We start from the raw sequence: 27,245 nt of genomic DNA, 5'->3' as shown, positions 1-27,245 counted from the left end.
CCTGCGTCAGTCCCACACAAGTTATACTGCGTAGTTCAACAATAATTTAAGAGTCTTTTTCCTTAAAGGATGCTCTTGAACTCCGTAACAGTTCCTTCAAAGGATAAAGCTGTTTAACTTTATTCAATAATTTAAGAAATTATGCGGCTGTTTGATGTTAAGTTACAGTTATCGTTCAAAGTGTCCTGAAATTTGGGCCTTAACTCTTCACTATATGATGCACCGTTGGATTCAAAGACAAAGATGCTGTTTATCGAAATGGCGTTTGATATCTCTTTTTCCAGAAGTCTTATGAGGACATTGTCTGGCAAAATATGAAAATTGTGGGCATGCTTTTACATCTTGATCACATTATGGTATATCTGCTTGAAAATAGCTGGACGCTGTAAGTACGCACGATGAATAAGATGGCGAGGCATTCCAAAATTAGTCTGTGTCTGAGGATAATGGATAAGCTACGCTGTATTCAGTCACGACACCCACAGACACTGTTGGTAGTTTTATAAGAAATTAACGATACTTTCTCTGGCAGACTGTCCAATTTGAGTCTACTTCTTAGACAACTTACAAGGTTCGTTTGGGCAAATAAAATACTGAAAATCAACTCAATTAGTAAAAAAGCAGGTATTTAAAAATACGGTAACTCAGTGATCAACTTAACACGAATTTCAACGTTACAAAATTGTAGTGAAATGTAAGAGGATCAGTGCTTGATGCAAGGATTGGCAGTTGCCGCAGTTACATAAGAAATGTAACACATGGCTGATAAGCAGAGCAAAATAAACATCGTCGATGATATCACGATTTCCGAGCAAACAGTTCAATCAGACACATTTGTTAAATATGTGGGTGTTTGTGTACGGAGTGATTCAAAGTGGAACGACCATTTGAAATTAATTTGGAGGATGGCAGACACAGGACTAAAGTTTTTTGGGAGAATCGTCACGAAATGTAGTCCTAAAGTCCACCCACGAAGGAGGTGACTTAGAGAAGTATTGACCGACCCATACTTGAGTATTGCTTGTCGGTCTGTGCCAGTACGAGGAAGAATTGATAAAGTAAATAGAGAACATTGACAAAGAGTACTGAGTTTCTTCACAGATTCGTTTAGTAAACACGAAATCGTCACAGAGATATTCATCCAGCTCTAGTGCCAGACGCCACAAAAGAGGCGTTGAGCATCACCGAGTGGTTCCTTCAAAAATGGTTCAAATGGCCATGAACACTATGGGACTCAACATCTGAGGTCATTAGTCCCCTTGAACGTAGAACTACTTAAACCTAACCAACCTAAGGACATCTAACACATCCATGACCGAGGCAGGATTCGAACCTGCGAACGTCGCAGTCGCTCGGTTCCGGACTGAAGCTCATAGAACCGCTCGGCCACCGCGGCCGGCGAGTGGTTTTTTGCTAAGTTGTTGAGACTGTACATTCCTAGACAGATGAACCAATAAAGGCTTTCTCAGGAGAAACGGTCATTATTCAGGAAAATGATGGAAAAGCCTATTTGAAACGAAAAAACTTCATTTGGTCATATGTCCTATTCAGAACGGTTTCGGAGGAAAACAGATGAACATTACATTTGTGTTTGGGCCAGTGGCGCTCATGTCTATTTCTTACCCCCCCTCCCTCCCAAACCTCTTTGACGTTTCATTCTAACCCAACCTATCTCGTTGCAAATCTCATTCTGCAAAAAAATTATCCCGTTGAAAGTGCAATTGTCCTTAGCGTGTTGTAGGTAAAGTGGTGCACTTGGGATGGAGGCTGATCAGAGAGGGGCATCGGTTAACTGCGTTTTTACACGTGCTGCCACACATCTTACACTAATGAAGATGTGGAGTATGTTTACAGCTCCCGAGATGGTAGTGCTACTGCTGCAATTGAAGTATACCACGGAGCTATCCGACACGTTCCATTCCGCATCGTAGACTTTGTAGCAGAGCTTTCAGCACTTTGCGAGAATCAAGTACTCCTGCAAGTTCCCATTTATTTCTGAACGTATAGTTTCAAATACCCGTGCAGTAACAGCAACACATTGTTGAAATAGGCAGCGTAGTCTTATTTCCAGTACATGGCAACTTTCTGCACGTATCAATGTCCCACGAACATCTGTATGGTAAACAGTACATGCGAAAAATTTCTGCCCATTGCACTTACAGCGTGTCCACAATCTTCACATTGGCGAAACTGCCACACGAATTTTGTCACTGTATAAACGACAATCATCATTTACTTTCTTTAATACACTGAAGAGTCAGAGAAACTGGTAGTCCTACCTAATATCGCGTAGTGACCCCGCGAGCGCGAAAAAGTGCAGCAACACGACGTGGCACGGACTCCACTAATGTCTGAAATAGTGCTGGAGGGAACTGACATCATGGATCCTGGACGGCTGTCCATAAAAACGTAAGACTACGAAGGGTTTGTGATGTCTTCTGAACAGCACCTTGCAAGGCATCGCAGATATGCCTGATAATGTTCATGTCTGGGGAGTTTGGTGGACAGCAGAAGTTTTTAAGCTCAGAAGATGGTTCCTGAAGCCTCTCTGTAGCAATTCTGGACGTGTGGAGTGTCGTATTGTCCTGCTACAATTGCCCAAGTCCGTCGGAATGCACAATGGACATGAATGGATGCCGGAATCGGACAGCATGCTTACGTACGTGTCACCTGTCAGAGTCGTATCTAGAGGCATCAGGGATCCCATATCACTCCAAATGCATACACCCCATACCATTACAGAGCATCCACGAGCTTGAACAGTCCCTGATGACAAGGCGGTACATGAATTGATGAGGTTGTCCCATACCCGTACACGTCCATCCACTCGATACAACTTGAAACCAGACTCGTCCTGCCAAGCAATATGTTTCCAGTCAACAGTCCAATAACGGTGTAGACGGGCACAGGCGAGGCGAAAAGTTTTTTGTCGTGCAGTCATAAAGTGGACCTTCAACTCTGAAAGGCCATATCGATGATGTTTCGTTGAATGGTTCGCACGCTGGCAGTTGTTGATGGCCCAGCACTTAAATCTGCAGCAATTTGCGGAAGGATTGCACTTCTTTTAAGTTGAATGATTCTCTTCAGTTGTCATTCAGCCCGTTCTTGCAGGATCTTTTCCGGTCGCAGCGATGTCGGAGATTTGATTCTTTACCGGATTCCTGATATTCACGGTACAATCGTGAAACCGCCGTATGGGAAAAGCCCCAATTCATCGCTGCCTCGGAGATACTGTGTCCTTTCGCTCGTGCACCGACGATACCACGATGTTCAAACTCACTTAAATCTTGATAACATGCCATTGCAGCAGCAGTAACCGATCTAACAACTTCGCCAGACACTTGTCGTTTTATATAGGCGTTGCCGACCGCAGCGCCGTATTCTGCCTGTTTACATATCTCTGTATCTGAATACGCATGCCTGTTCCAGTTTCTTTGGCGCTTCAGTATAGAGAAGACACGTAATGTACATCGTGGTTTATATTCTGTATTATTCAGTACACTGTTAGGTTTAAACTTGTAGACATGTACAGCCAACCCTTGATGAGTGCACAACACAAAGCTTTACGCCTCGCCCGGGCGCGTCAACACCGACATAGGAGTGTTCATAACTGAAAACATGTTGCCTAGTCAGACGAGTCTCGTTTCAAATTGTATCGAACAGATGAACATGTATGGCTGGGAGACAACCTCAAGAATCCATGGTACCTGAATGTCAGCAGGGGACTGTTCAAGCTGGTGGAGACTCCGTAATGGTGTGAGGCATGTGCACTTGGAGTGATATGGGATATGGGACTCCTAATACGACTCTGACCTGCGTCCACTCATGTCCATTGTGCATCCCGACGGACTTGGGCAATTTCAGCAGGACAATGCGACACTCCACACGTCCAGAATTGCTAAAGACTGGCTTCAGGAGCACTCTTCTGGATTGAAACACTTCTGAAGGCGACCAAACTTCCCAAATGAATAAAATGGCTCTGAGCACTATGGGACTTAACTTCTGAGGTCATCAGTCCCCTAGAACTTAGAACTACTTAAACTTAGCTAACCTAAGGACATCACATACACCCATGCCCGAGGCAGGATTCGAACCTGCGATCGTAGCTGTCCCACGGTTTTAGACTATAGCGCCTAGAGCCTCTCGGCCACCCCGGCTGGCACCTAACTTCCCAGACATGAACATTTTTGAGCATATCTGGGCTGTGGTGCATCACGCTGTTCGGGAGAGATCTCCAACCCCTCGTGCTCTTACGGATTTATGGTGTCAATTCCCTCCAGCACAACTTCAGACATTAGACGAGTTCATGTCACGTCGTGCTGCGGCACTTCTGCGTGCTTGCAGGGGCCCTACACGATATTAGACAGGTGTACCAGTTTCTTTGGCACCTCTGTACTGTACTACCACCTAGTGAACAGTATAGGGTACTACTTCCAATCGGAAGTTCCCACCGTTTTTGCTGTACCTTCGCGCAGAGGCATTGTATAGCTGAGTGTTGCTCTGTAGAGGAGCCTTTCAGTGCTGTTTGAGTGACATTTTGTGATTTTTTCCTCAAAGCTATAGTATAAGGTAAATGCTTTTGATTTACGCAAATTTACGAAGGAAAACGTAAAATTGGAACGAGGAGAATTCCAGTGTGAAACAAAAGGAGCCATTTCTGCAGTAAAATGGATGGATAACCGCCCAGTCACTTTCCTGTCCTCAATTCATGACACATGAGAAACAGCCACCGTGAAAAGGGAGAACAAGGATGGTACTAGTACAGAGATTTCTTGTCCTGAAGTTGTGGCAGAATACAACAAAATAATGGGTTGTGTCGATAAGTTGATGAATTATGAGAAAGGTATGCTATTGGCAGACGCTCTGTAAAATGGTGGCACAGAATATTTTATTTCCTGGTGGACGTTGCTGCAGTGAACAGTTTCATCCTGAGGAAAATAAGTAACAGAAAAAGCGGACAGCATGATCAGCTCACATACAGGATCCATCTAGTCAGACAATTGATCGCTGGCTTCTCATCCCAAAATGGCGTGGACAAAAACCTGTCTTTCTCGCAAAAAGGGGTAAAGAACCTGAAGATTTTCGTCATGTGGCTGTAGGGGAGCATCAACCCATTTTAGGAGAAACCTACTGGACGTGCCGTCATTGCAGTACCAAAGCTGCGGAAAAGAGTACTCGCTGTGTTTGTATATATTGTCAAATAGCACTTTGCATAGACCAGTGTTTCAGAAAATTTCATAGCAAGTAATTGTGAACAATCATTGTAACAAGAGAAGTAAATTTATGAAATAAAAGGGTAATATATTGAAAAAGTTGTTTTTGTCATTTAACTCCAAGGAAGGGCTGTGGGAAGACTACTTCCCACCTTGTTGTGTGATCTCACTTTCACAGTTGGAGCAAATTTGATATTCTGTATGATAAACATACCTATCCGTTAACTACTATCTGCTCTCCATTCATTAAAAAAACTGCTCAATAATTTTGCCGACGAAAGGGTTAACAACAGATATGACCAACTGTCAGAGTCTAGTGGAGAGGAATCTCTAGTAGCTGTAGATGTAGGAAGTATCCGGCAGACCTCAGTAGTTACGGTGGCTAGAACAGTTGCAAAGTCGAAGAGGAAGAAGAAGGTTCTGCTGTTAGGTAGCTCTCATGGCAGAGGTGTAGGCCATTGTTCGGATAGATAGTAAGCTGTTGTGGAGAGCCCATGTCCAGGATCTTGTTCAGAAACTAAATGCTGCTTCATTTACCATTTGAACAGTATCTGAAATAAGTGACACTTCAACACGAAAAGTAGTCTACTTCGCATATGTTCATACGCTTATGTCGTATGGTATTATTTTTTGGGGTAATTCTTCTGATTCAAAAAGGGTATTTTTGGCTCAAAAACGGGCTGTTCGAACTAATGTGGTGTAAGTTCGAGAACCTCTTGTCGACCCCTATTCAATAGTCTGGGAATTCTGACATTGCCCTCACAGTATATATTTACTTTAATTTCGTTTGTTGTTAGCAATATTAGCATATTACCAAGAGTTAGCAGCTTTCACTCAGTTAATACTAGGCAGAAATCAAATCTGCATGTAGAATGCACTTCCTTGACTCTTGTGCAGAAAGGAGTGCGGCATTCTGCTACATCCATTTTCAACAAGCTACCACAAGAACTCAAATATCTTAGCAGTAGCCCAAACTCTTTTAAGTCTAAACTGAAGAGTTTCCTCATGGCTCACTCCTTCTATTCTGTCGAGGAGCTCCTGGAAGAGCTAAAAAATTAAGCAAATTCCAGTGTTACATTGTTGATTTTCTTTATTTAAGCTTGCGACTTGTCACCTGAATATGTTTTTTTATATTTCATTTTATCTGTTTCTAATATCGTGTTATAATTTCATGTATTGACTTGTTCCATGAGCATGGAGACTTCCCCTTAATTTGGTCCCACGGAACAATAAACAAATAAATAAATAAATAAAAACGAAAGTTTCGGAAGGCAGGGCATCTTACAACACAGTTAAAATACACACTTGCCAAAATATGAACTAGAGTGAACCCCACGACCAGGGTACAACGAAATGGAGGAAGAGGAAACGTAAGACTGAGTTCGACAGCCTTGAATATTCCTGTCCCCAGATGTCGATGTCGGGTAAGCCTTTGGCAGAAGACAGCGGCCACTCACAGTGCACGGTGAGAGCTGCCCTGGCGGAGATCCTGCCGGCCGGACTCTCGACGTCGCAGATGTAGACGCCCTCGTCGTCGGCGGCGACGCCGTCGATGCGCAGCGACTTGTCGTCGGCGATGCGCGCCCGACCCACGGGCATCCGGCCGTCGTCGCGACGCCACAGCACAGTGGGCGCCGGCACGCCGCCCACGCGGCACTCGAACTGCACGGCGCCGCCCTCCAACACCGTCGCGTCTTCCGGCTCCTTGCTGAAGAACGGCTTCACTGCAACACCAACATTATTCGCGCTGCAAAAAAATGGTAGGAGTAGTACCTCATTACCTCATCGCCTTCAATTTGCAGGAGGATTTTGGAGCATATACTGTACTCGAACATCACGAATCACCTTGACGAAAATGACTTATTGATACATAACCAACACGGACTCAGAAAATATCGTTCTTGTGAAACACAGCTAGCTCTTTATTCCCATGAAGTAATGAGTGCTGTCGACAAGGGATCTCAGATCGATTCCATATTCCTAGATTTCCAGAAGGCTTTTGATATCGTTCCTCACAAGCGACTATTAATTAAATTGCGTGCATATAGAGTATTATCTCAGTTGTGTGACAGGATTCGTGATTTCCTCTCAGAGAGTAGTGATAGACGATAAATTATCGAGTAGATCAGAAGTGATATCTGGCGTTCCGCAAGGTAATGTCATAGGCCCTCTGCTGTTCCTGATTTCTATAAATGATATAGGTGATTATCTGAGCAGCCCCCTTCGATGCAGATGACGCTGCAATTTATCGTCTAATAAAATCATCGGACGATCAATTCCAATTACAAAATGATCTAGAGAGAATTTGTGTATGGTGTGAAAAGTGGCAATTAGCACTAAACAAAGAAGAGTGCGAGATCATCCAAATGGGTACTAAAGGAAATCCTATAAATGTTGGGTTTATGATAAATCGCACAAATCTAAGGGCTGTCAGTTCGACTAAATACCTAGGAATTGCAATTACGAACAACTTCAATTGGAAAGACCATAAAGATAATATTGTGGCGAAGGCGAAACAAAGACTGCGCTTTGTTGGCAGAACACCAGGAAGATGCAACAAACCGACTAAAGAGAGAGCCTGCATTACATTTGTCCGTCCTCTGCTGGAATATTGCTGCACGGTAACGGATCCTTACCAGTTAGGATTGACGGAGGACATCGAAAAAGTGCAAAGAAGGGTAGCTCGTTTCGTGTTATCGTGCAATAGGAGTGAGAGTGTCACTGATATGATACGCGAGTTGGGGTGGCAGTCACTGAAAAGGCAGTTTTCTTTGCGACGAGATCTATTTACGAAATTTCAATCACCAACTTTCTCTTACGAATGCGTAAATATTTTGTTGACACCCATGTACGTAGGGAGAAATGATCATCATAATAAAATAAGAGATATCGGAGCTCGAACGGAAAGATTTAGGTGTTCCTTTTTCCCAAGTGCCATACGAGAGTGGAATGGTAGAGAAGTAGTATGAAAATGGTTCGATGAACCTACTGCCAGGAACTTAAGTGTGAATTGCAGAGTAACCATGTAGATGTAAATGTAGACAGTTAAATGGAGAGAAACAGTAACCTAACGTAACTATTCTAACCTGGGATGATTAGAAACGAAACCTCCCAAACCGGAATATCATTCAAAAATAGCTGTCTCCCTGGAGTAGTTCAGACATCTTGTTCATAATTAAATCCCACGATTTTCTAGTAATTATTGTCTGCCACTCTACAAAGTGCAGACTTAACATTGACCGAGAGCAAGAGGAAGTACTGTGATTTCAGCAGTCACTATTCTGTACATCTAGAGACTGGCAACATTATCTGTCTGGATGTACTTATTTATTTGTTTACGATTGTGACATTCTCAAGCAGCAACTGTAACAACACTGTGAAACTAACAATATTTGAATATACACCGATCGGCCAGAATATTATGACCTCCTATCTAATAGCAGGTATGTTCACCATTGACACTGATAATAGCGGCGACTCCTTGCTAGTTCGCTGGAGAGAGTTGGCACCACATCTACACACGCAGGTCACCTAACACCCATAAACTTCGGCATGGTGTAGGGGCACATACAGTCGCATCCCAAATTTGTTCGATTGGGGTCAGATCTGAGGAGTTGGGGAACCAGCACATCAAATGGAATTCGCCACTTGTGTTCCACGAACCACTCCATCACTCTCCTGGCGCTGTGACATTGCGCAACATCTTGTTCAAAGTGACGTCAATGCGAAGAAGAGGAGACCGAGACGCGTAACCAATGGCACCCCATACCATCACGCCGGCTGATACGCCAGTATGGCGATGACGAATACACGCTTCCAATGTGCGTTCACCGCGATATCGCCAAACACGGATGCGACCATCATGATGCTGTAAACAGAACCTGGATTCATCCGAAAAAATGCCGTTGGGATCGTGATCGCCATGAAGGGGAGACGTGGACTGCATCCAGTTTACGATAATCCGTGATTGTCATGGTGCCTCGCATGAGCTCCACAAGACCAAAGGAAGCCCGTGTGAATGTTCCCCAGAGCGTAACGGAGCCCCTGTCAGCTGTCCCGCAATACACAGATGTCAAAGGAGCTGTTCCCCTGGAACACGACGGATTCGCGCCCTCCCATCGGCATGATGAAGAAGGTATTAGGAATCATCAGCCCATGTAACACTCTGCCACTGCATCAACGTCCAGCGCCGACAGTGTCGCGCCCATTTCAGTCTTATCTGTTTATGTCGTCGTGTTAACATTGGCACATCGTCGTCGTCTGCAGAGGACCTTCGTCAGGAGTGTTTGGTGCACGGTATGTTCACATACACTTGTACTCTGCCTAACATTAAAGTCTGATGTTAGTTCCGCCACGGTTCGCCACTTGTCCTGTTTTACCAAAATGCTCAGCCCACGACGTCAGACTTTAGTTATGAAGAGTGGCCGCACAACCCCACGACGCTGGGGCGTGGTTTCACCTTCGTTTCGTCACTTCAAGATACTCAGCGCAACAGTCCTCGAACACCGGACAAGTTGTCCAATTTTCGAAGTGCTCGTGCCGAGCCCCCGGGCCATCACAATCTGCCCTCGATCAAATTCAGATTGATCGCGCGACTTCCCCATTCTAGACAGGTACAGCACGCTCACTGATACTAAATGCGCCGTGCGCATGTCTCACTAGCAGTCGTTCCTCGCCTGAACGATATTATCTAGATAGCAGGTCGGTGGTCATAATGGACTGGCTGATCAGTGTAAATCAGACTTGTAACGAACAGTAAAATCGGCCACAAGTGAAATACCGCTTTCTGGCTTTCTAGCCGAATATTTGGCAAAAGTATTCGGCCGGTGCGTGGCGCGATAAGTTGTGTCGACGTGTTTTTTCCTTGCTCCTTTCTAATGGGCAAGAAATTACGGATCAAGGTCCGACTCCGTAGCGTAGCGGTAGCGCTACCGCCTACCACGCACGGGCCCGGTTCGATTCCCTGAAGGAGACTGGGTGTTTTGTGTCCTTCATCATTTATTTCATCATGTTTGACTCGCAAATCGCCGAAGTGGCGTCAACTAAAAATCACTTGCAATACGGCTGCTGAACTCCCCCGAATGGGGCCACCAGGACAACAATATCATACGATCACTTCATTTACGGATCAAGATACAGATGTAAGTAATCTTTCAATACCAAAAAAGCAACTGAGTTTAGAACAATGTGCTGAAATACGCAAACCATCCGATATTAATGATCCCAAGGCTAAAAAATACCATCTATTAACTCTCGAAATGATACCTCTTGACCATGGGGCAGTAAATACAATAGAAAGGGCTGGTTTTAGAAGACTGATTAATAGCGCTCTATCTCCCTTACTTTTCAGACAAAATAATTCCCTATATCATAAGGTCGTTGAGACAATTAAAAGAAAACTTTCAAAGAGTGATTATATTTCCGTGACATGCGACATATGGGCGTGCTTGCGTAATCAAATCAGATCTTAAATCTTACTACGCATTTTATTGCTCGTGAATACAATGTCAAAAATGTAATATTTAGCATTAAGCATTTTGAGCGAATACACACAACAGAAAACATAGCGATCACTTTATAACAAATTTCAAGTTTATGGGACATGCAACTGGCAAAAATTCATGTCGTTATTCATGATATTGGACGCAACATATAAATTGTTATTAGTAATGCATACTTGGCCTCAGTGCGTTGTTTCATTCATACTCTCCAATTAATTGTTGACGATTGTCCGAAGGCTCAGTCAAATGTGAGTCTAAAGATAGCAACAGGTAGGAAGATCGGAACTCATTTTAATCGTTCTGACACTGCATTCTATCCAAAAGGACGTTCTTCTCCTTCAGCATGAATTGGTGTACGATGTCAGTATGTGGTGGAATTCCACCTATTATATTCTTGCATGGCTAACGGATCAAAAACGGACCATTCCGCTCTGTCTCACGGACTGTGATATTGCCAATCTGACTGCTGCACAGTGGGAGATTTTAGAGAAACTTATGCAATTATTACAACCATTTGAGAAAATAACAAAAATTACAAGTTCCGGATGAGCTTGCATTTCTTAAATTATTCCGTATGTTGTTACACTAATGCGATATTGCGATAAAAAGAGCACGGCAGAGCTAACACGCACATTAAGCCAGGTGAGGCTTGTCACACAACAAGTGTTGTACGAAGGGTTTGAAGGCATCACAACAAGTAAAAATTATTTAGCAGCTACCGCTTTAGACCCACGCTTTAAAATGAATGTTTTCACCAGTCAACCGCAAAGAGGCAAAGTAAAGCAGTATATTTTGATCGATAGCCTAAAGATGAACTGTGAAACAAGCAGCGACGATAGCGCGAATTAGTCCCCTATTCGGGCCAAGAGGGTGAGAACCGGAGAGCAGAGCCTAAGACAGACTATTCACTCATTTTCTATGGATTGCTCCGAAGACATGGTTGCATAAAAAACACAACTCATACAGGGACATCGAAAGAAAAACTGTAATTGTAACCGAAACACACCTTCATTTGAGTATTAAGGACATGTCACGTCATAACAATCCATACACATGGCAAGCAAGAAAAGATAAATTTCCGTGTTTGGTAAATCTTGCAGCAAAATATTTGTCGGCGCCTGGAAGTAGTATTTATTCAGAGCGTCTCTTCACTGAAGCTGGGAATCTCTACGAGAAGATAAGGTGTAAACTACTGCCTAAAAATGCAGGAAAATTAGTGTTTCTGTACCATAATCATCAATTTCAAATTTTAATTACGAGAATTCAAGTGCATAAACATTTTGAAATCTAAAGAATGTGCCTGCAGAATACATAAATTTAATTTATTTGATCCCTAGTTTTTTGTTAATTTTTATAATACCGAAGTTGGTTATTAATATAAAATAAATCAATGTTTTCATTTTACCTGTTATCTGACTACAATCAAACTTCTTACGTAAGTATTTGGTATTCGGCCGAATAGTACCTAGATACTCGGTATGCGGCCAAATAGGAAAAAGTAGCCGAGTAACCCAAAGCAGTATCGAATAATAGACGAATAGATGTTGCAAATCTAATATAAATACTTTTTGTGAATATTTTATAGTTGTATCTCACCGCTTGTTGTATACTCTGCATTTAATCACATGAGCATATAATTTCAAATAGTTGAATCAAAAAGGTGGTATCCATATTCGTGGTAATAATACTTGTATGAGAAGATGTAGTATGCATATGGTATTGAAATATGCTTGCCGTTTAGGTGTCAAATTCATCGACTTTAAACATATTAAGTCAAGAATTATCAACGGTTCGGTAGTAAAAATTTCTGAACAGTTTCTGTCAAATTTGGTTTTGGTACTTACGCATTTTCAAAATGGTTCAAATGGGTCTCAGCACTGCTGTGGTCATCAGTCCCCTAGAACTTAGAACAACTTAAACCTAACTAACCTAAGGACATCACACACACCGATGCCCGAGGCAGGATTCGAACCTGCGACCGTAGCGGTCGCGCGGTTCCAGACTGTAGCGCCCAGAACCGCTCGGCCACTCCGGCTGGCCTTACACATTTTCAAACTCACCATATCAGTTATTCCAAAAGGCAGTTCCAAAACCCTTCCCCCTTTTGGATGAATTTCAGCAGACGCCCTAGCATTTAAAGATTTGTTTTTCTAGGCTTTTAGTGAATTAACCTAACTGGAAAATTATGAGTTTCAAACTGGTCGACACTGTGAGTTGATGGTTTCCTTAATCTATCACAAACATTACGTAGAACTTCGTCTTCAAGTACCAATCGAAACTGTGTTGTTTTAATTTAAGTACTCGGAAATTAAACTGGCAATTCCGTTTCATTAACAAACAGCCCAGTTGCAAAGCGTACTTTAATCTGACTGGCGCTTCGGATAACTGAAGACGTAGGGTTATGTTCTCGGAATTTATGTAACGAATAGGACTGTGCGGCTGGTCCCGGCGGAGGTTCGAGTCCTCCCTCGGGCATGGGTGTGTGTGTTTGTCCTTAGGATAATTTAGGTTAAGTAGTGTGTAAGCTTAGGGACTCATGACCTTAGCAGTTAAGTCCCATAAGATTTCACACACATTTGAACATTTTGAACGAATAGGAACAATAACTGTCTGAGTTTCTCCAGAAGAAAACTAAGAATTTGACCGAAATAAAGAACCACCTGGCACTGTTCTAAGTCAGAAGATTATGACAAGATTACAATATATAGAAAAATTATGCTGTAATTTATACCAGATGCATGTAGGGTCTCTTATTTAGAAGGCTCTGTTTGCGCTCATGGTTACGCTATTGTTACAGCCTTTCCTGTGTCAGATCATGCCCCAAGTATTGTTAAGTAAAACAATATTTGTTTCTACAGTTCTGTCGCTCAAAGTTTCAAGATGACAAAATACCATTTTTGTACAACAAATAGACAACGCAACAACCAAGTGGCTGGCTCATCTTATTATCGTCGCAAGCCACCAGCCATCTTAATGCCATTCACTGTTTTATCAACGCTCTTAATGTATGAAAACGGCATAAATAGATATACTGAAAAATGTATCCGGAATTTTTATGACTGTGGCTGTAATTACATCACCTTCGCTTTTCGTTTTAATATAAGTAGCTACACATACATCAAAACATCAACCGTACCGCGATCTTGAGGAAGGGCGTTGATGAACACGCTGTTTTGCGCCCTACAATTTTAAATATATCTATCTATGACAAACACTACCGTGTAATCGATTTCATCTACATTAGAGCTACAGTTGGTCATTCTCTGACTTGATTTTCGTCACGAAGCATCTCCTCAGATCGCGTTTCCTATTATCTTCAGATGTTAGATGAAGTGATGAGACAAGACTACCTTTGCTTTGGAAGACAGCATATCAGTCCTTTTATCTACGAGAAAAGCTAACTGAGAGAGCATATTATTTTATACTGTAGTTCGTCAGCCTGAAGGCTGGTTATGTGCAGGTCTGTGTGCTAGTCTATCCTTCCAAAACCTCTTCTTATGTGATTTAGTGCTCCAGTTATTCGACTTTCCCACATAATTTCCAGCACTTCTTTGTTTCACATTTCGAAAGCTTCTGTAATCTTGCATTACATTCTCGGACTTCTTGCCGCGTCAATTAAAGAAAAACCTCCAGCGTTCGACGATTACCTCCAGCGTCTTCGTCAGGAGCAACTAACAGTCAAAACTGCAGCTGTTGTGGCCTTATATAGCCCAGGAAGACTTCTGATTGATCGGCAATTGCGTCATACTGTCGCAGATGGTGTCAACGTCTGCGCTGGTGGTGCCACCGCACCCGCCGTAACGTAAACATTGCGACGAATATCACTGACTCTTCTTTGCATCGAGATCGCTTTTCCGTGCACTGCTAAGATTATATCCGCTGTCTCTCACAGTCTTATTTCTAAAGCCTCTTTAATTACCGAGTCCCAGGGGGGGCCTGGGACAAAGCTTTAATTCATCAAACAGTATTGTATGTTTGTGAGGCTGTGCTCTGCCACTGCAGATTTCTCCAGTTCTGAATTTTTAATATGCCGTTGATGTTCTGTACAGCGGTAGAAAACGATATAATTGCTTCCACTCTCACAAGGGATGTTAAAAATCCCAGAAATCCTGAGGCCGAGACTGTCCTCAACCTCGACTTCCTAGGACTCCGCCAATTTTTCTGGGCGTAGCGCCGCAGAAGGGAAGGAACGGGCTGGGTTGTTGTGGGGGAGGAGACCAAACAGCGAGGTCATCGGTCTCATCGGATTAGGGAAGGACGGGGAAGGAAGTTGGCCGTGCCCTTTCAAAGGAACCATTGCGGCATTTGCCTGGAGCGATTTAGGGAAATCACGGAAAACCTCAATCAGGATGGCCGGACGTGTGATTGTACCATCGTCCTCCCGAATGCGAGCCCAGTGTGCTAACCACTGCGCCACCTCGCTCGGTGGAAGGAATGCAATCGGTGGCTCTTCACGTGAATTTTCAACATTTTCCCGGTTCCTTTCCTTGGAGAACGCTGACTTCGTATCACGTGACCCATAGCCGTTCTTTCGGAACACAAACTTCAGATGATTAATTTCGGAAACCAAGTGGCCCTCGTCAGAAACGGTCTTTGCTATGTTCAACAGTGGATTTAAAACTACTCTCTTCTGGACTGGATGACGAAAACTCTGGGCGCTAAGATGCAAATCAGTGTGCGTCGGCTAGCAGTAAACTGAATGGCCGAGACGTCCATCCGATTTTCGTTGTAGCAAAACATGTGAAAATAGCATTCTTCCCTCTTTCTCTGCCTCGATGGTGAACTGGATGTTTGGGCTCATACTATTCATATGTTCCAGAGAGTGCTCAAGAATTTCTATGCCGCGGTACAGACCATACATGTGTCGTCAACATAACAATAAAATGATGACAGACGAAAAGGAGCCAAATTTAATGCACGTTCCTGAAAATGTTCCATAAAAAAATTGGCCATTGCTGGAGACAACATAGTCATTTCGTCCGTCATTTCATAAAATTTACCAATCAGACGCCGTCTTTGTTGTACGTAAGGCCACCACGGCAGTAGTTTTGACAGGCAGCTGCTCGTGACGAAGAGGAGGGAGGTAATCGTCGAAAGGCCGAGGTTTACCTTGAATATATGAGACAGTGCCACCACGAAAGACTTCGTTCTCAGTTCTATACTCTTCTCGTCTGTGCTGCACACTGTACGCGCGCCAGTTCCATAAAAGACTCCAGACAAACACTTACAAAAAAAAAAAAATAACTCTTAGCTCTTAAACGTGTATTCGATGTTAACGTAATACTCTTTTTCCAAACTTGTTCCCCTGATCTATGGTACTTATCATAAGTATGGGTGCAATCATGGGTTACGTTAAAATTCTGAAAACTGGCAGTAAAACTCTTTTGGGTTATGGAGAAGCACAGAGAACCTTTGTTGATGAATATTATACGAATCTCAGTCCTACTGTGACATTCATCGACACAGGAGAGAAATATTTGGAATGGTGGACGTATTTCTAGCTTGAGAGCCCAGCGCGGCCTTACCGTTGACGGTGAGCTTGGCGACTTTGGACTCCCTGGAGCCCGCCATGTTCTGCGCCGCGCACTGGTACTGGCCCTCGTCAGCCTGACGGACGTCGGAGATGAGCAGGTTCCCTCCGTCCACCAGGCGGAGCCTAGGGCACACACACAGAGAACTGACCGTTACTAGCAGCACAACTGGCATCGCATCCACTAGCACAGACACACCTGTACACCTGGACGTGTCTGCCAGTGGGAAAATGTAATAGGGTGTTATTGTTGTGGTCTTGTCCGAAGACTGGTTTGATGCAGTTCTCCATGCTCCTCTATCCTATGCAAGCCTCTTTGTCTCCGAATAACTCTGCAGCCTACATCTTCCAGAATATGCTTACTGCATTCATCTCCTGGTCTACTTCTACGATTTTTACCCCCCCCCCCCCCTTATACACACACACAAACTTGCCCACAGTACTACACAACTGGCCATCAAAATTGCTAAACCACGAAGATGACGTGCTACAGACGCGAAATTCAACCGACAAGAAGAAGATGTTGTGATATGCAAATGCTTAGCTTTTCAGAGCATTCACACAAGGTTGGCAGCGGTGGCGACACCTACAACGTGCTGACATGAGGAAAGTTACTCCAAGGATTTCATTATAACTAGCTCAGTGGAGAAAGAGAGTAACATGCGGGAAAGCCTATAATCGTGTCTCATTTCCATGTTATCAGCTGCTTCCCTTTCATGTTCTTCGACCCTTGTAATTGCAGTCTGATTTGTGTGCAAGATGTGAGGAACCTTTCGTTCTCTGCACTGTTTCACGGCTGCCTTCAGAGTTTCGAAAAGCATATTGCACTCAACATCGTCAGAACCTTCTCTAACGACGGGAACACCCCATACGTCATTCTCTAACACAATCTAAACTTCGCAGGGTGAAATTAATGGGGCATCTGTTTTGGCTTAGGTGCCGATATCTTGTAGTTTCCGAGAACATGACGGTCAAACTTTCTACGCTACTTGACCAGTCCGCTCGATTGTTGTGAAACGAAGCAAGTCTGTAGCGCTGCGGCTTAGGCCTCACTTTCACATATTTGCCGCGAGAGCGGACTAGAGAAGTGGCGTGTCATTTTCTAGGGAACTACAGAGTGGCGGCCCCTGAGCCAAAACAGGTGTCCCGTTACTTTCACCATTCTGATTTTTCACTTTGTCAGAGACCGATCTATGGTGGATCCCCTTGTAAATCTAGGAACAGGTATCAGTACCTTTGAGTCATATGGCATTTGGAGATCATAACGTTGCACAGTGGCGGCCAGCGTACTGACCTGGTGGAGGCGCGCAGGTCCAGCGGCTGCCCGTCCCTTCTCCAGATGAGCGCTGGTTCCGGCAGCCCCTTGGGTGGGCCGCACTCCAGCAAAGCTGTCTCTCCCGCGGCTACTCGGGTGTCCTTCGGCTCCGGTCGGAAGTCCTCGCGGAGGTCTGCAGCAGCACAAGTCACTCGCTAACACATGGACAGGCCCAATAGCAAGTACACTGTTCTACAAAACTACGGTTCTATCGAGTGCTCTATGCTACCTGTAGCTTAGTAGTGCAGAACTGCTATAAGCCATAGACATCCAGCGAGTGCAGTAAGTCGACATGCCTGTTACGATGTCACATTGTGAGACATAACGGCCAGCCACCGTAAACCTGCCAGCGCAGTGATGAAACAAGTATCTTACAGAACACACCATCCGATTTCTCCACCGATGGGCGGCAGAAATGTCAGGAACGCGAGAAGAAGTGGTACATCACCAGAAGTGAGCCGGTATTTTTATCAGAGATAATCTCGGACTGGCGAACCTACAACGAAAAGGGGGCTATGGCAGGCACTGCTGGGTTAGCAAGCAACCACCATGAACCCAGTCAGCCACCAGCGTTGTACCATCTTCTTGCATCAAGCACTGCTTCTGGAGCCTGGTGCCTCTCCACTGGTGGGCCACTTCTCAGCTCACTCCAGCAGCAGCCCGATCCCTGCGTAGGGGGCAGCAGGTCATGACCGGGTTGATATAACTGCTCTCTTTTGACACTGAGGCAGCCGCCATAGTGTCTTGCATCACTATTCGTACAGACGAGACATGTAACAAGGAGCAGCGGGGTACACATAAGTGCGTCACGTGCTGCTAGCTGGTCACAGGCGTCAGCATTCCGGGGTGCATACATACGTAAGAGCCCACAGGCAGGTCCCAGCAATCACTGCGCCACATGAGGCTACTGTGCCATACTCCCAGACAGGCGAAGCCACCACACTGCAGCTTCAGAGTGTAGCTGCGTGGGTTGTAATAAAGTGACTGACTGGTTAATATTATTTAGCTAGACTGGCACTGCCCTCCATCCTCACCATGATCTACCACGCCCGCCCAATCGTGCGCAGAACTTCTCTGTCTGCCCCCGATCCTATCTCTGACTCTTCAATCGAATATAAAGACCAAAAACTATATCTGTGACAATAATTATTGGTTACTAACCCAAATCAAGAAAGAAAACGTTCTTCAGCCCAGGAACTACATCGATACCAAATACAGAGATGGAACTGTCGAAGACGTTGCTGGAAATGTAAGGCTGGAGCATAGCAAAGCATGGAACTGAAAAATAGGCTACGTGAAAATCAGGAGAGGCACAAATTGGAAAACGTGCAATGCGCTGCTCTCGGTAAATGTTAAAAATTAAGTAGGCTGATAAGTAATAAATAAAGAATTAGTAAAAGTATTAGGTGAGGAAAGAAGTTTACAGAGGACACTTCCAAAAAAGGCATGGGTATGTGGGACAATATTGACTGGGCTACATACGTTGAAATTCTGAAGATAACACGGATAAAGTAGAGGAAGCGAAAGATTATTTACAAACTGTATAGGATTCAGACTGCAATTATAAGAGTCGAACGACATGGATGGGAAACTTTAGTTGAGAAGGCAATGACACAGAGTTGTAACCAATCCCCCACGTTATTAAATCTGTAGATTGACCACGGAGTTAAACAAATCAAGGAATAATTTAGAAAGGGCATTAAAGCTCATGAAGAAGCAATAAAAGTTTTAAGGTTTCACAACGACGTTGTAATTCTGTCAGAGACAGCGAAGGATTTGGAAGAAAAGTTGGGAAGAATGAATAATGCCTTGTAAAGAGTTTGTAATATGAACGTCAGCAAAAGCAAAACAAAGATAATGAGTGTAAACTAATAAAATCAGGTGATGGAGAAAGAATTAGATTACTAAACGAGAAACTAAAAGCTGTAGGTGGGTTTTTGCTATTTGAGCAAAAGCATAGCTGCTTATGTCCAAAGTAGAGAGGACATAAAATGCAGACTGACTACATCAAGAAAATCATCCCGGAAAGAAAGCATTTTGTTCACATCGAGTACAAATTTAAGAGTTAAAAGGCTTTTCTGATAGTATTTTTCTGGAGTGTAGCTTTGCACAGAAGTGAAACGCGGACTAAAAGCAGTTCCACCACGAGGAGAACAGAAAGTACTGAAATGTGGGGTTACAAAAGACTGCTGAAGGTTAAACGGATAGATCGAATAACAAACGAAGAGGTGCTGAGTGGAAATGGAGAAAAAAGGAATTTATGACACAATTTATCCAAAAGAGGGGTTCGGTTGACAGGACACATCCTGAAGAAACAGAAAATCGTCAATTTGATAGTGAAAAAAAGTGATGGAGGTGAGGGAGACGAAAGCTTGAATACTGTACGCAGACTGAAATGAGTTGAAGTTACAGTCCTACTCAGAGATGATGAGGGTTTCCAGGATAGACTGGCTTGGAGAGCTGCATCATCCGGTGTTCAGACTGAAGACCACAACAGCAACACATATGAAACATAGGCTACGGTATCCACGAACAGTTAACCTGGCGCTGCAAATAGCAGTCTCGGGAGGAGGTAGCGAAGATGGGCAAACACTGAAATACATTAAAAAAACTGACAGCAAAAGATGAAGTGTATAATTATTAAGTGTAGATGAAAAAATAATCGAAACAAAGATGATATAAAAAACAAAAAGTTCAGATGATTTTTATTCCAGTCTTTGATTACAATATCAATTCTTTTGACGATGACCGGTTTCAGTCAGTAATGACCATCCTCAGATCTTTTCTACGCCATGTCCCAAATTTATAAGGCCGTAATGTTTATATGTCTTGACGATGCCATTACGGCCTTATCACTTTAGAACATGGTGTAGAAAAGATCTGAGGATGGACATTACTCACTCAAACCGGTCATCGTCAAAAGAATTGATATTCTGATCGAAGACTGGAATAAAAAACATTTGACAGTATTGGATCACTGTTCATATATGCGACTATGTCGCAGCTGGTGAAAAAAGTTCAGAATGAAGAAAGTGTAACAAGATTACGAAACAGTACACAAAACATGCAGCTTTCGCAGCTGTTGTTACAAAGATACTCGTTACTGGACAGTAAAGTGAAAGATTTAAACATCAGGTACGCTTCATGGAACACATCATTACAAAAATAAAAAGTTGAAAAGAGGAGTTGCTTCTGATAATTTGAAAACTTCAGTTGGTACGAACAACTAACAACAGGACAGCTAAACACTTGCACAGTACACTCTACTAAAATAAGTAAGAAGTAATTTCGATAGATCTAAGGAATGTTTCTACTCTCTGTCAAGCAATGTTACCACGTAAGAACATTTTTCAAAGTGCAGGAAAATTTTGGGTGACTTCTGCAGAACAGCTTAAGGAAAAAACTAGTAAGAATGAATAAAACTGTGAACTGAACTCACTGAAAAGAAATAGCGGGGATGAAACCAGTGTAAGGAAACGACTTGAAATCAATTCAAAACTGCTGTACCTGCAACTGAAAAAAAAATATCTCATGCCTGATAGGCTACAGCATTACTTCGTGATAAGCAGGAAACACAGGTAGGAATTCTGGTATGGCAGTTCCTGCACCAAATCTATTTCCCCAGTGACGCTATCCCACATACCCAGTAGGGAAAACTTGTGGCTGTAGTTGTCAGTGTTCCCGGTAACGGCCAGATATATCATCTTGCATGCAATATGCAATGTCCTCACACGTTCCAACTATCATGTTGGTCAGAACAGTTTTCAGTGTAGTTGTGAGTGCATTCTGTCGGTGTTAAGTGAATTCGTGTGGACAAACTGTTGGTACTCGTACGATGGGTGCTTCCGTAACCAATCTAAGAGTTTCATAAGCGGGGAGGAATTGCCGGGCGAACTGAAATTCGTGAATCAGTCTTCAATGATACTCATTTCCATAACAAAAAAACTTAGAGCCGAAGCTACAAAAACTAGACTACGGACAAACGGAAGAATGTGATTTGATCCGGTGATCCTTTTGCACACCGTTCCTAAATTTTGGCCGAGTTGACGTCCCAAGAGTGAAACATGGTATGGAGATCGTTGGCGATTTGAGCAACCATATCGTTGTATTTCTTCGACCCCTTGGTTACTGTGTAAGCTCGCATAACTGCCAAAGATTATGTGACCAGTCTGGCTGATCAGCTCCATCCAGTGTTACCCAGTGACTATGTCCCTGTTCACATAGCTTTCACCGTTCAGGACGTCTTTCGTGAGCACGTGGGTGAAGCGTGTAATCTTCCCTGGTCACCAAAGACACGCACGAGATCTCAATTTTATTACGGTAAACTTCGGAGAGAAAGATGAGTGATCACTATCCACCAACATTACCAGTTTTCAGGGAAGAATAACATAAGACTCCGTTAAAAACTATAGAGAATTGTATTTATTAGTCCCGAGACAGATAGAAGTTGTTCTGAATTCCAACTTTATTGGGAACTGTAATGTATTGCGATTTTGATGATGGCATATTTTTTTCCATCACCTGTCCCTCTACAATTACGTCACTGGAAAACATTTAGCTCAGAAGATATGATGTTAAAAACGTAAAGATGCGTAAAAATCTAGCTGCCTTAGGTCTTCAACCGTAAAGGGTTCCTTAATGTCAAATATTTAACACATTAACTCATTTGTAATCAGACGCTTGAAGCTGCTCTATACATAGGAGTTGGATTCTTTAAATAATCGGTGTTTGGGGGGGGGGGGGGGTGTTACTAGTCAAATACTATTACACTACACTGCACAAGAGCTCTTCTCAGTTACCCGGAAGACACATCATCAAATCATATTGTGTGAAGCTCCTCCATTCTAACAGGTTGCGGATAAGACGACTCCTTGATGATCGGAAAGCACTAAGTATATTTTTAACGGATGAAACTGTTTTAATCCTTTGGCATGTAACAGGAGAATGACGGAGTACCATAGGCCACTTCCGTGCTTAAGTCACGGCCTAGACAGGGTATCACACATGGATCTGTGTCTCTATCCCCACAGGCAATCCCATCAGACAGAGAACTGTACACCACAGACGCATTTGCCTACAAGACACAACTCTGATCAGTTTTCAATGTGTACACGATCCTAAACATCATTAAATCTTGTAAAAGCGGTAGACACAGACATTAAATTGTACAATACGATCAGTTTAATGCTCTTTTTCCAACAAGAGTATAAAGAAAAATGATAATCCACGTCGATAGGGAAAATTCACGCAAAAGAAAAGGAGAGTATTCTATAGAGTGTGTAAAAGTATAAGGTACTCTTGAGATACGACGATATGAAACGGTTAACCTTTGAAGGATGCAAAAATCGAAATTTTTATATAACTTTATTAAATTTTATTTTCTGGGTGCAACAGTCTGGAGCCGCGCGACCGCTACGGTCGCAGGTTCGAATCCTGCCTCGGGCATGGATGTGTGTGATGTCCTTAGGTTAGATAGGTTTGAGTAGTTCTCAGTTCTGGGGGACTGATGACCTCAGCAGTTAAGTCCCATAGCGCTCAGAGCCATTTGAACCATTAAATTTTATTCTCTTTCCCTTTAATGCGTTTATAAAGAAAAATGACCTCTACACGTTAAATTTTTGTAGTCGCTGTCGGTACGCTACCATGCCACCATTATTTAAATTACGCAACTCTAGTAGTGTAAAATTCTTGCTTCCAGTGACTCTGTCTGAGATAATGCGTATACACGGATAGCTCTGCTTGTTTCTGCCATGTGTAAACGATCACTTTTGCTTCTGTTAATTTTATATTTGGTGAAGCTTTTGTTCCTACTGAATGTTTGATGCCTAAGTACTACAGATTTTTGTGACTCTAGATGTTCATTAGTGTGTAGTAAATGCTAACAATGTCACATATCAGAAATCCGATAAAGTAAAATTCATGGGTAACTAGTTCATAAAAAAAGCAGTTCATGTTACTGACAGGAACCTATATATCAGTTCCTCGGGAGAAGGATTGCCACATAGCTCACCCGATCATTCAGACTTTTTTGTTGGCAGTGATGCTAATCATGCATCCAACAAGTTGTTTGTTCAATTACTTTCATGTAATCTGCACTACCATATTGTTTACATTTCACCACTTCCTTTAACAAATATGATGCTTCGATAATTTGTTACTGATTATGAAATTATGTTACAATATCCCCTAGAATTTTGCACATAACGATGAATTAAATGTATAATCCTACTGTTAGGCAGATGTCATTTCCTTTAACCATTTCTATACTCATTTATATAAAATGTATATATTTTCGTACTGCCCTCATGTTACAAAATGAAATTTAATTTCTTTTTGCTGAACTATGTGTTCACACTTTCACCAAAGAATCTGTAAGTTCTAAAGGGAACGCCAAGAGGAGGCTTGAAAGTGAAGATATGCAGCTGAATGAAGAGATAGCTTCAGTAATTCTCTCAAGTATAATTTAATATGGCTCACATCTTAATTTGCAATTTCCCTCAAGCTGCATTTTTCAGAATTTAGGTACACATCCCTCCTCAAGTTTATGAAGCATTTCCATAATTTCTTTTCTGTGATTTACCTTTATCTATACATGTATAGTATATTTAAACTTACTGCAGCTGCAATTAATGCTAGAGAGTCTTTGTTAGGGAAAGTTCTAAACATTAAAATATAACATACAATAAATTATTGTGGTTAATGTACTTAAAGTGCGGAATTAAATAGCTCTAACATATTAGCCGACACGTCATACGTATCTGGTAAAATTTGGTATCCTTCATATGCAAACTACCCAAATTTGAAGGCATTTCAGAACATCTTACTATTATTATTAGATTTACAATTATTGTTTATTATAAGGACCAATATGTCATTAACTGTTCAAAATACTTGCAGATTGTTTCGAAAGTATTGTGCATTAACTATGATAAACTGCAGAACAGTAAAACACTTGCAAAAGAGGTAGTACTAGAAAGAAATACTGATTTTCACGTAATATGGAGCCGACAAAGTAGCTTGCGTCCTTAAACATATGACTGAAAGGAGTCCCTGTTAGCACATTTAATTTCCTGTAAAGACAAAGGTTTATCTAGCATGAGGAAGTGTTATGTGTGAAGCTTATCTAGGAAAACTGTTATCATCACCGATGAGTGAATGAGAATACTGGACAATATATCGAATGCTGTGTGGGCTTGTGGAGGTGGAGGTTCTTTCTAATCGTCTGTGGCAATGATTAATAATCGTTCAAAAATTTGTAAATTTTTACTCTTTTTCATGAAACGCAACTCAGGAGATGTTTTAAACTGAGCATGAATTTTGGCTTCCACGGCCTTTTAATGAGTACGTAGAATTACTCAGTCTGGCTCCTGCAGTTGATGGCCTTAGGAGGAAAGAAGGAAACCTACCCTAATGCGTTATTTTCAGACTGACCCCTCTCCACCAGACGAGACTCATAATGTACCTGCTCGCCTCTCAGGGCGCAGGAGGGGCAGACAGAAACTCGTAAACATGTAAATTAAGTAAAAACGTCCATCAGCGCCGGAGCTGCGGACCTCATTTGAGAACATCGGGACAAGTTCCCAGGCGCCAGCGACCGCTTCCAACGTAATTGAAATTCGGGGAATGACAAGGCATACATGCATGATTAATCCTTTTGACTTATTTTAGAGGCAGAGGGTAAGCGTTTTACGATGCTGAAAGACTTTATATTGAAGAAACTTCTGAACCTTTACACTCTTTGAATTGATTAGCATAAGCAGTTATTTGGTGCGTAAAATGTTCATACTGTAAATATGCCGTTATTTTTGTAATGTCTTACGATATACATTGAGGTAACAAAAGTTATGGGATAGCGATATGCACATATACAGACGACACCCAGGGGACACCGCATTAACGGGGGAGGGGGGAGGGGGGAGGGGGGAGGGTTTGGGTGCTTCGATGAAGTCAAGGGCTATGCCGACAGTAGGAAGAAAATCAGGTATGTTGGAGGGCCTTGAAGTGACAGCCTCACTATCAAACTATACATGCACAGCCCCCGTAAGGCGGCCAGGCCAAATAAAAAGTTACTGACACGCTACATAGTAAAACCCAGACAGAAAAGCATACGGCGAACCGGAAAAGGAAATTGGTTAAAGATTTTGGCATAGCGGATCATGTAAACTTAATAACAAGGAACGTCAGAGGGATATCGACAAAGGAAGGAGGCCCACATAAAATATTTGAAGAGTGGAGTTGTGATATAGTATTTATCACAAAAACTAAAAAGAAAATAAAAGGAACTAAAGATATAGGAAATTAGTACTATGATAAACAGTGGAGTAGAACAAAGCCAAAGAGCACAAGCTGGGGTTGCCATAATAATAAATAAAAAATGGACAAACAGATTGATGAGCTATGCATGGATAAGCGAGCGGATATGCAGCATAAGACGTAAGATTTCTAGGGGAAATCTGACCTGTATAGCAGTGTATGCCCCAGAGGAAGGGAGGACGAAGGAAAGCGAGACCTTCTACGAAGAACTACAGAAAACACTAGATAGGACAAATAACAATGACTATATTGTAACTGGCGGAGACTACAGTGCAAGAACATGAAGGGAAAGAATAGATAATGTTGTTGTTGTTGTTGTGGTCTTCAGTCCTGAGACTGGTTTGATGCAGCTCTCCATGCTAAGCTAACCTGTGCAAGCTTCTTCATCTCCTAGTACCTACTGCAACCTACATCCTTCTGAACCTGCTTAGTGTATTCATCTCTCGGTCTCCCTCTACGATTTTTACCCTCCACGCTGCCCTCCAATACTAAATTGGTGATGCCCTGAGGCCTCAGAACATGTCCTACCAACCGATCCCTTCTCTGGTCAAGTTGTGCCACGAACTTCTCTTCTCCCCAATCCTATTCAATACTTCCTCATTAGTTATGTGATCCACCCATCTAATCTTCAGCATTCTTCTGTAGCACCACATTTCGAAAGCTTCTATTCTCTTCTTGTCCAAACTATTTATCGTTCATGTTTCACTTCCATACATGGCTACACTCCATACAAATACTTTCAGAAATGATTTCCTGACACTTAAATCTATACTCGATGTCAACAAATTTCTCTTCTTCAGAAACACTTTCCTTCCCATTGCCAGCCTACATTTTATATCCTCTCTACTTCGACCATCATCAGTTATTTTGCTCCCTAAATAGCAAAACTCCTTTACTACTTTAAGTGTCTCATTTCCTAATCTAATTTCCTCGGCATCACCCGACTTAATTCGACTACATTCCATTATCCTCGTTTTGCTTTTGTTGATGTTCATCTTATATCCTCCTTTCAAGACACTGTCCATTCCGTTCAACTGCTCTTCCAAGTCCTTTGCTCTCTCTGACAGAATTACAATGTCATCGGCGAACCTCAAAGTTTTTATTTCTTCTCCATGGATTTTAATACCTACTCCGAATTTTTCTATTGTTTCCTTTACTGCTTGCTCAATATACAGATTGAATAACATCGGGGAGAGGCTACAACCCTGTCTTACTCCCTTCCCAACCATTGCTTCCCTTTCATGTCCCTCGACTCTTATAACTGCCATCTGATTTCTGTACAAATTGTAAATAGCCTTTAGCTCCCTGTATTTTACCCCTGCCACATTTAGACTTTGAAAGAGAGTATTCCAGTGAACATTGTCAAAGGCTTT

The 27,245-nt window shown here is 42.6% G+C and overlaps 1 protein-coding gene across 1 annotated transcript in view; it reads right to left on the bottom strand.

The window, feature by feature from the left end:
- The window catches only part of LOC126419409 (roundabout homolog 2-like), a 308,578-nt gene that overhangs the window by 115,077 nt on the left and 166,256 nt on the right, over nt 1-27,245 (bottom strand). Inside the window, exons 3-5 of the mRNA XM_050086597.1 lie at nt 17,539-17,692; nt 16,240-16,370; nt 6,671-6,937 (exon numbers count right to left, since the gene is read on the bottom strand). Coding sequence (XP_049942554.1) covers nt 6,671-6,937; nt 16,240-16,370; nt 17,539-17,692 — 552 coding nt within the window. The remainder of the gene's footprint in view (nt 1-6,670; nt 6,938-16,239; nt 16,371-17,538; nt 17,693-27,245) is intronic.

Source organism: Schistocerca serialis, chromosome 9 (assembly GCF_023864345.2).
Source record: "Schistocerca serialis cubense isolate TAMUIC-IGC-003099 chromosome 9, iqSchSeri2.2, whole genome shotgun sequence".
NCBI classification, from domain to species: domain Eukaryota; kingdom Metazoa; phylum Arthropoda; class Insecta; order Orthoptera; family Acrididae; genus Schistocerca; species Schistocerca serialis.
The sequence above is the reverse complement of the archived record's forward strand: the minus strand, read 5'-3'. Positions and strand labels throughout refer to the sequence as shown.